The sequence below is a fragment of the Fonticula alba genome (assembly GCF_000388065.1).
Source record: "Fonticula alba strain ATCC 38817 unplaced genomic scaffold supercont2.1, whole genome shotgun sequence".
Classification (NCBI taxonomy): Eukaryota; order Rotosphaerida; family Fonticulaceae; genus Fonticula; species Fonticula alba.
The window spans coordinates 3,249,405-3,258,749 of NW_009242971.1; the positions used below are offsets into that span (position 1 = coordinate 3,249,405).

The 9,345-nt window shown below is 65.7% G+C and overlaps 3 protein-coding genes across 3 annotated transcripts; 2 read left to right on the forward strand and 1 right to left on the reverse strand.

The window, feature by feature from the left end:
• On the forward strand, positions 1-1,463 carry H696_00696 (20S proteasome subunit beta 6; the record flags this gene model as incomplete). The annotated part of the gene is made up of 5 exons (XM_009494576.1): positions 1-130; positions 226-333; positions 442-523; positions 636-872; positions 1,059-1,463. Coding segments are annotated over 5 exons (746 nt in total), but the record flags the coding sequence as incomplete, so codon positions are not given.
• A 564-nt stretch (positions 1,464-2,027) lies between these two features.
• On the forward strand, positions 2,028-2,981 carry H696_00697 (hypothetical protein; the record flags this gene model as incomplete). Its single annotated transcript, XM_009494577.1, has 1 exon — positions 2,028-2,981. The coding sequence occupies one exon, from the start codon at positions 2,028-2,030 to the stop codon at positions 2,979-2,981; it is 954 nt and encodes a 317-aa protein (XP_009492852.1).
• Positions 2,982-3,724: 743 nt separating this feature from the next.
• H696_00698 (hypothetical protein) lies at positions 3,725-7,705 on the reverse strand (the record flags this gene model as incomplete). Its single annotated transcript, XM_009494578.1, has 8 exons — positions 3,725-4,962; positions 5,134-5,932; positions 6,132-6,345; positions 6,505-6,676; positions 6,836-6,956; positions 7,153-7,222; positions 7,342-7,523; positions 7,646-7,705. 8 exons carry the CDS (start codon positions 7,703-7,705, stop codon positions 3,725-3,727), a joined length of 2,856 nt encoding a protein of 951 aa, XP_009492853.1.
• Between the last annotated feature and the right edge of the window lie 1,640 nt (positions 7,706-9,345).

The window sequence follows — 9,345 nt, forward strand, 5'->3', positions numbered from 1 at the left end:
CAATGCTCGGCCACACTCCCTCTCAGCACTTCAACCCGGTCATCCCGGCCGGTGCCTCGGCCGGCATGTCGGAGGCCACCGCCTCCGGCATTCGTCAGCATCGCTTCGACCCCTACGATAACAACGGCGGGTATGTGTCGGCATCTCCCTCTTGAGCACCCGCTCACACTGGCTGCCAATTACTGACGGCTCCTGCCTGCTCCTTTCCCCTGCTGCTGTTTCCAGCTCGATTCTCGCCATCGCTGGCGAGGACTTCTGCATTGTTGCTGCGGACACCCGCCAGTCGACCGGCTACCACATCAACTCGCGCTATGCCCCGAAGGCCTTCAAGCTGTACGACATCCACGCACCTCGCTGCTTCCCTTGTCAGCTTTCCCCCCTTCTGACCCCCCCCCTCTCTCTCTCTCTCGCTCGCTCTCTCGCCCAATCCCGCGCACACAGCAACGAGACCGCTGCCATCGCCTCCTCCGGCTTCTATGGCGACATCACCAACCTCAACAAGCGCCTCCAGATGCAGCTTCGTGTGCGTTTGTTTTCTTCTCTCTCTCTCTCTCTCGCCTCCCGCCCACCCTCTGGAATTGTCGCTTTTGCTTCCATCCCCCTTCGCTCACCTCCCCGCCCCGGCATCCGTGTAGCTTTACAAGTCCAACCACCAGAAGGACATGCCGGTCACCGCCCTGGCGCAGATGCTGTCTGGCATGCTCTACCAGAACCGGTTCTTCCCGATTTATTCGTTCAACATCGTCGGTGGCATTGACGAGCAGGGCCGTGGTGCGGTCTTCCACTTCGATGTGGTCGGCAGCTTCCAGCGCGAGTGGTATCGTGCTGATGGCACCGGCCAGGCTCTGATGCAGCCCTTCCTTGATAACCAGGTTCGCGCGTCTATGCCATGCCTCGCCACACACACTCGCATTTTCCCTGCGCTCCCTTCCTTCTTCGTGCTCGCCACGTAACCACTCACATTCGTCACCATCCGTGTGTGCCTCTTTTTCTTCCCCCCTCTCTTCCCGCCTCCCCCGTCCCCCCCCCCACCCCCCCATCCACGCACCCACACACAGCTCGGCTTCAAGAACCAGCAAAACGTCGAGCCCAAGCTCCCGACCCTCGAGCGTGCCATCGGCCTTGCGCGCGATGCCTTCAACTCCACCACCGAGCGTGACATCTACACTGGTGACCAGCTGGAGATCTTCATCTTCCAGGCCGGCTGCCCCGTTCGTGTGGAGACCTTCCCCCTGAAGAAGGACTAAGCCAGTTCCATGTCCGGCTGTTCTGCTGATTGCTCTTCTCTCTCTCTCTCTCCCCGTATCAGATTCCGTGCGGCTGCATCTTCTTCAGCCTCGAGCTCTGCTCTTCTTCTCCTTTGCACTTTGGAACCTTGCCCCCTCCCCCTCCCGGTTGAGACGGCCTGTGTTATTTTTCCCATCGTGTGTTCCCCCCTCTCTCGTTCCCTTCCCCCCCCCCCCCCCCCTCCCGAAATACACTGTATCATATTGCCTTCACAGCCGGTGACTTTCCTCCATCCATCCATTCGGTGTCAATATGCGACAAACCTTCGTTCAGAGCGCAGGGGGGGGGGGGACCATTTCAAGTGGGAAATGTCCAAAGATCGATCAGCCGATTCCAGCCCCCGATCACGCGATCGACATATGACCAACCTCAAGGCGGTGGCCCCCGTCCGCCATAGCCCCGTTTCCAACACGGCCTCACACACACACACACACGCGCAGGCACGACACCCACGGACAATGGAAGATGGAGACCGGCATCGGGGCGCACCTTTCCACGGGCGTGTGTTTACCGGGGGCGGGGGGGGTGATCGACTGTCGCATCCGCTCCGCGCCCAATACACCGCCAGAGAGAACGCGGAGGAGGAAAACATTTTTAGTCGACCCCCATTTGCGATCCGGAGGCAGAGTGGCCAACGGCCTCACATCTTCTGCCTCCCCCCTACAGCACTTGATCCGGCATTCACCTTGCCGCCCCCTCCCCCCCCCCTCCCCCTCCCCCCCTCCCTCTCCTCCCCAACCATGACCTCTCCCACCACCTCCTCCTCGGCTCCTACCGCGGTCGATGCTCCCGCCGGCCCCGGGATCCTTGTGGCGCCGTCGGTCCTGGCGGCGGATCTCGCCTCGTTGACGTCTTGCTCGCGTCGGGTCCTGGATGCCGGGGCCGACTGGCTGCACTTGGACATCATGGATGGGCACTTTGTCCCGAACTTGACCTTCGGCCCGCCGGTCATCAAGAGCCTCTCCCAGGCCGAGGGCATGAGCGCGGCCTTCTTCGACTGCCATCTGATGGTTGAGCGGCCGTGGCTCTGGGTGAAGGACCTGGCCGAAGCCCGGGCTGACATGTTCACCTTCCATGTGGAGACGGTCCTGCGGCCGGAGCTCGACGCCGGGGCCGCCCCCGCCCAGGTGCCGGTGGATCTTTCGAATACCCCGCTGGAGGAGCTGGATCGCAAGGCGGCTTCGAGCCGGGACTTTGCGGCGGCGGTCGCCGCGCAGGTTGGCCTGACCACCGACTCCTACTTTGGCAGCCAGGAGGGCGCTTGCTCGGCCCTTGCCCTGCATCGGCAGATTACCAGCCGCGGAATGCGCTCCGGGGTGGCCCTGCGCCCGAGCACTCCCCTGGCGTCGATCCTGCACCTCTTCGATCAGATTGCCCGCGACACGGAAGACCCGGCCGCCTTCCCCATGGTCCTGGTGATGACCGTGCAGCCGGGGTTCGGCGGGCAGTCCTTCATGGATGACCAGCTGGCGCGCATGCGCATCATTCGCGAGTATCGCACCCCGGCCGGGACCCCGGTCGGCCGGCACATCGACATCCAGGTGGATGGCGGGATCACCGACCAGACTGTGGCCCGGTCGGCCGCGGCCGGGGCCAACGTTTTCGTGGCCGGGACCTTCGTCTTCCGGGAGGCTGACGCCGCCGTCCCCATTGCTCGCCTTCGCACGCTGGCCCGCGAGTCCTTTGCCAACTGAGCATCTTTTCTCCTTGTTCCCCTGTTCCGCGTCGAGCAGGAAGAAGGCAAGAGGGAGGAGCATGCCCCCCCCCCCCCCCACCCACCCTCCCCGGCAATCACATCTGCTTGTGTGTCCGGTCCTCTTCTTCCCTCCATCGAAATGTATCCCCCCCCACCCCCCCCCCGCGTCCTCCTTTTCCGTCCCCTTCTCTCTGGGCCCCTGTCGAGTGTGCCTCTGCAGCTGAAGTGCTCTTTCCCTATTGTGCTCTGTCCAGGCTCTCTCTGCCTCTCCCCTTCCCTCGGCCTAGCGGGAGGGCGGCTGCTCGCATGTTGGTCTGCGTGTATGTGTGTTTATATGTGTATATCGGCGGAGGGGGTTGCGTGTATGCGCGTGTATGCGTGTGCGTGTATATGCTTGTGGGTGTGCTCTTTAAAGGGCTGTTTGTCAGCGCGTGGCTCCTACACAGGCTGTCCGCTGTTGGCAGGCCTTCCAATCCTTTTGGGGGGTCGTGTGACGGTCTCCCCGCCTGCTTTCATTGTGTCACTCGCGACCAAGGGTCGTGAGAGGGGGAGGGGGCGAGGGGCGGCGGGAAGATGCGGGGAGGTGGGGCGCAGAGAGCCCTCCCCCGTCGTGACCCTTTTTCCCTGTGGCCTTTCCATCATTTCTCGGAACCCGCCCCCCCCCCTCCCCCCTCAACCCCCTGCTTGAGGGGGACCCGGCATGTGGGGCCACGATCGAGCACGGAGAACATGGCCTTCCGCTCACCCGGAGCCACTGTTGTCGACAGTGTTCATGGGCGTCGGCCCCGGGTAGGTGGTGGGCACCCAGGGGAAGGATTGTGCCGGGCTGTCATACCGCGGGGTGGCCACCCCAGGGTCCGCATGGGGAGGGGGGTGATGCGGCGGAACTCCGCCGGCGGCCGTGGCCTCGCCTGACAGGGCCTTCATGGCGGTGGTGGCTGCGGCGAATGAGGAGCCGCCCTTGGTGGAGAGCGGCTGCTCCGGGCCGGGGGGGCCGCCGCCGGTCAGCACGACCGCCGGGTCAGTGCCAGGGGGGAATGCCTGGCGAAGTTGCGGCACAGGGCTGCCCTCTGCTCCGCTCCCCGTGGTGCCATGATCCGCAGAGGGGGCCCGTAGGCTGGCGTGCAGGTGCATATGCGGGTGCTGGAGCATGGGCCCCATGGCCGAGGCTCCGGGAGCAGCCGCGCCCCCAGTGCCGGCCATCTGCTGCTGCAGTTGGAAAAGCATGTGCGGAGTGCTAATTTGCTCGCCGCTGCTGCTCGGAGTCATGGACAGCGAGGAGGTGGCTGGTCGGGAGGTCCCGGCCGATCCCCATCCCATGGGCTTGGGGCTGGCCGTGGTGGGAGCCGGCAGGAAGCCGGCCCCCATGGAGGCCGACCGCTGGCCAGCATCGGCCGCCGTGGAGGCCGCCGCGCCGGGGGGGATCAAGACCGGGGTCAAATCAACACCAGGGTGGGGTTGGTGCGTGCCCCAGGCCGCGGTCGTGGCACCGGGAGCCATGAACAGGCCTGGCTGGCCATTTTGATCGGCCGCATAGAAGTAGACCGGGGCCCCGGCCGGGACCATGCTCGGGTGGGCGGCTTGGAAGACGCCACTTGTCCCGGGCCCCGGGGCGAAGGGCGTCCCCTGGAAGTATTGCCCGCCCACGCTGGAGGGTGGTCCAGCCAGCGGGTGATTCATCGAGCTGACCGGCGCCACCCCGGGGTAGTATTGCTGGGCTGAGCGCCCGCCGACCGACGAAATGGCGGTCATTTCCAACGGCACGGCGCCAGAACCATCGAGGCCCCGTCCGGCGAGGAGCGGCTCGGCTGCCAGCTCATCCGGGCCACTGGCCGACCCGGCCGCCGCCCCGAGCCCCATGCCGCTGGAGATGCGCCCGAAGAAGCCGCGTAGGCCACCGCCCCCGGCGGTCGACAGCCGGCGCTTCTCCTCCTTCGGGTCGACGCCCTGCTTGCGTCCGGTTCGCGGGAGGCTATGGTCTGGGAGGGATGATCGCGGAGATGGAGATGACTGATGTGGTTAGGGGTGTCATGTCCCAGGCGAAGTGTCTCCCTCCCTTCCCCCCCCCCCCCAGTGTTATGAGAAAGCAGCCCAGCTCCGAAGAATGCACGGCCACCCGGCGGCTCGAGAGAGGTTGACACCACACGTACCGGGAGCACCCAGAGGATGTGCCTGCCAGGCATCATTCAGCCCGCCGGCCATCATCGTCGGCGGCATGCCCGCAGTGGGGGAGTCGGAATGCCGGTCGAAGCCCGGGGCTGACAGCGGCATCGATGGATGCATCGGGGCCAAGCCGGCCATCGGGAATGGCCCGGCCGATGTTGGCGTGGTATTCTTCATGGGCGGCGAGGTGCGGCCGAGGGCCGGATCGGGGGGCCCGGCACCGGGGCCGCTGTCCAGCCCGCCGCCCGGAACCCCGGCATGGTGCCCGCCGGGGGGCATCATATGCGACGGAGGGTGCATGAGTGAGCCGCCACCGCCGCCGCCGCCACCGCCGCCGCCGCCGCCGCCGCCACCGCCGATGACCCCCCCATGGAGCGAACCGCTCACGGGGCCGGGCCCGGCCAGGATGCTGGTTCCGGGGGTGGGACTCTTCATGACCTTGGTGAGCGATCCGCCCGGGCCGCCGATCCCGGCTCCGGCGCGTGCGCCCTTGCTCAGATCGGTCGGCAAGCCGCCGGTAGTGCTGCCCCGGCGCCGGGTCTCCCCGAGCTTGACCCAGGAATATGCCAGGGATCCGAGGATGCTGACGTTGAGGCCGATGAAGTTCGCCGGCGAGTAGGCATATTCGGCCACTTGCATGGCCGCCAGCCGGGCCGCCTCCAAGGCCACCGGGTCAATGGCGTTGGCAGGGCTGCCGACCCCGAGCGCAGCCATGGTCTCGGCCAGCTCAAAGCGCCCGCGAATAATGCCAGCATATGTGGACAGGACATTCTTCAAGCAGCCGACCTACGGGCAAGATGCCAAGGGCGAGCAGGGGCAAGGCCGCCGCGCGGTCATCCACCGGGCCGGGCCCAGAGGCCGGTCAGGGCGAAGCGGGTGTCAGCCCAGGCGCAGACGATGCGCGAGGATCGAGGGAAGGTCCCTCCCGCCCCCCGCCCCCCCCCCTCCCCTCCGCTGCTGCATCTCGCGGCTTGAGTGCACGTACCACAGTGGTGGTCAGTGGCGAGTTAACCTTCACACAGAGGTAGATCGACAGATTGAGCACCGGTCCCAGGAGGACAGACAGCACAAACATAAACAGGAACCCGGGATTGGTCCACTCGGCGTAGTTGAGGACGGCATCGATGTCGCGGGACGCATGGTACATCATGTACAGGAAGAGCAGTGGCAGGGAGAACAGGGTATTGTAGTACATGAGACTGGGGCGGACGGAGAGGGGGGAGGGGGGGGGGGGGACATTCAAGCGGGGTTAGAGCAGCACAAAAGGGCACACGGTGCGGGTGCACGCCAGGCAGCAGGCCCAGAGCGCGATGCGCCATATGGCTGGATAGGGGGGCCCCCCGAAGCACAGGTCGTACCCGAAGGTCCCGAGGCTGCGAGCATCCAGCTTCTTCCGTGAAGCCACCGCCGAGGCAGCCGTGGCCACATTGTTGATCGTCACCAGCAGGTAGCCGACAGCGTCGAACTGGATGTCGTCAGCGGCGGCCACCGCGGCTCCGACCACCATCAGCACCACGGACCAGCCCACGCCTGGGGCGAGGCCCGTCCCGGCCGACCCGGCGCAGCCCGACAGGGCGCACAGAGGGCGATGTGTGGATATGTCAGCAAGAGACCCCGAGGGACATGGAAGGGGCAAATGCGCGGCAATGCCGGCCATGGGGGCTTGGCCTCCTCGGCCGCAGGATGTACCCTTGGAAACGCGCGTGCCCAGCCAAATGCGCTCGGCAACAAGGGTCATTGGCACACTGAACCGGCGCAGCACAGTGAGCATCGGGATGGACAGGGCACGCGTGCCACCGAGGCCGGACACCTATTCGACCAGGGAGAATGAAGCGCGAAGGACAAAGCCCCAGCGGATGTAGCCCCATCCGGGGCACGGGGGTCCGCAGGGGGGGGGGGCGGGGGGGCGAGGGGGAAGATTGTTCCGGTCAGGGGAGCTCAGGGAGGTGCCGGCCGCGGCCAGACTGTCCCGGCCGAAGGTGGAGAAAGCGCATGGTGTGCCGTACAATGTTGACAATGTAGATGAGGGGCAGGGGAAACACATCGTGCACCACTTTGCGACTGAGTTTCGGATAGCTGAAGCGACACACGACCAGCAGGTTAGACTTGTCCAGGTGCGGGATCGATGGCCGAGAGTTGGCCGGCGGCCAAAGCCCGAAAGGGCCGGGAGCCTCCACTCGCCGGGGGCCACGTACGAGATGACGCTGAACAGGCGCAAAATGAAGAGCGTCAACAGGGCGACGATGCCCTGCGCCGCGGCCAATGCCGCCGAGCTGGGGAATTTGTAGGTCGCCAGCACCGAGCGGTTGGTGAACATGATGGCCAAGGAGGCACCACCATAGAGGACTGCCGAGCCCACTTGCAGGAAGGTGCGGGACTGGAATCGCAGGCCACACGGGAGCCGGTTCAGCGGGCATGGGAGGGCGGGCGTGAGTCGGCAGAACCCGAGTCAACGGGAGATGGCCTTTCGAGCATGCCACGGGGCTGCAGCTGACGTACCACCACCGGGGCGGTACCCGGTGTCTGGGAGAGTTTCCTCCCGAGTGGTGCGCCGGCCATGGGGATGGCTCTTGGCTTGGTCAGCGCGCGTAGGCGCGGGACAAGACAGGCGGACTTCGGAACTGGGCCTCACGTAGCCCAGGTGCACGCGCGCGATGCGGGCAGACAGGGGCGAGAGAGAGAGAAAGAGAGAGTGCGCGAGAGAGAGAAGAAGAGGGGAGGAGGGTAGGAAAGGCGGAAACGCCGAGCACCCGGACCGCAAGGGGCGGAATTTGGCGGTTGAAGGGCAGCAGACCCAGGAGCGGGCGGGAGGCGGCGAGGGCAGGGGGAAAGGGACACGGGCGCGAAGGACGAAAGGGGAGGGGGGCAGGGCGCAAGTGTTGAGTGCCCATGGGTCGGCTGCTGGCCGAGACGCCAGCTGAAGAGCGCCGCAGCGGCCGAGGCCATCCCAAGCTGTGCAAGGGCATGGGCCGATCCGCGCAAGATGCACACATCCTTGCACGGGGGGTGTCAACCGGGGGAGGGGGGGCCGCGGGGGGGGCGGCATCAGCCGAGCGGTGAGGGAGAGTTCTCACCCCCTCGACTCCAGGGGGGACAGTGACCGCGAACCTTGGTCATCCTTCCCCCGGGTGCTGGGGTCGGAGGGAGGGGGGCAGCGGGGCGGCGAGGCGGCAGGGTGAGGGGGGTGAGGGGGATGAGCCCCAACATCCCCATCTGACTTGAAGACAAACGCCACGCACCGGCGGGCTGGGGAAGTATCCGAAAGTGGGAGCACAGTCAACAAGCAATTAATATGGGGCCAAAATCCCAACGCCAGTCGGCACCGTGCTCGCAGGCCCAGCCACCAGCGATGTGGCACACGGGTGTTGGCGGCAAGGTGAGCGTCTATGGGCATATAGTCCCAGTCGGCGTTGTGGGATTAATCACCGTGCGTTTCGGGGGCGCCCTCACGTGTGGCCTGGGGAGGCCCCTACGAGCCCTGCCGCTTGAGCCATCGCGGCCAGCCCCTGTCGCGCACGCACGCGCGCCCAAGTCGCGATCAGAGACAGCCCACAGCCAGGCAGGATCCTTTGCCCCTCTCTCTCGGATGGCGCGCGTAAAACTAGAGACAGCACCCGGAAGATGCTAGAGGAAGGCTTCCAGGAAGCGGCCCCCTTCCTGGGCAGACACACACACACACACACACACACACACACACACAGTCATATGCCCAGATGCGATTCCCACAATGTGCCATAAGTAGGGGGGCCGCACACCCGCACTTCGGGATCTTTGATCGTCTGAGGGGCCCTCCTCGAGGCATGGTGGCACAGTGATGCGTGCGCGTGCGTACGCGCAAGTTCCCTCGCGCGCAGGAGGCCAACGACCAGCGTAGGTGGGATTGTGGGTGACATATTTAGTTGCCAACGGACAACTGACACATTGTGGGTTACTCATTAATTCTCCTGTTCCGTGAGGCCTCGCTGGCCGTGCGACCAGCAGGAAACCGGGAGAGGGGGGGGAGAGAGACAGTAGAGCGAGGCAGAAATCGGCCATGCGGGCCATTTGCTGGTCATCCTCGAGGCAAGTCGGCCCCATTCGCCGGAGGGTTTCCCGACAAACGGGCATGCAGCATGCTTGTCGGGGGCTGCTCACTGAGAGAACCGACTGGGACGGCGAGACATGGCTTGCCCTCGGGACCCTCTTTGCCGGGGGGGGGG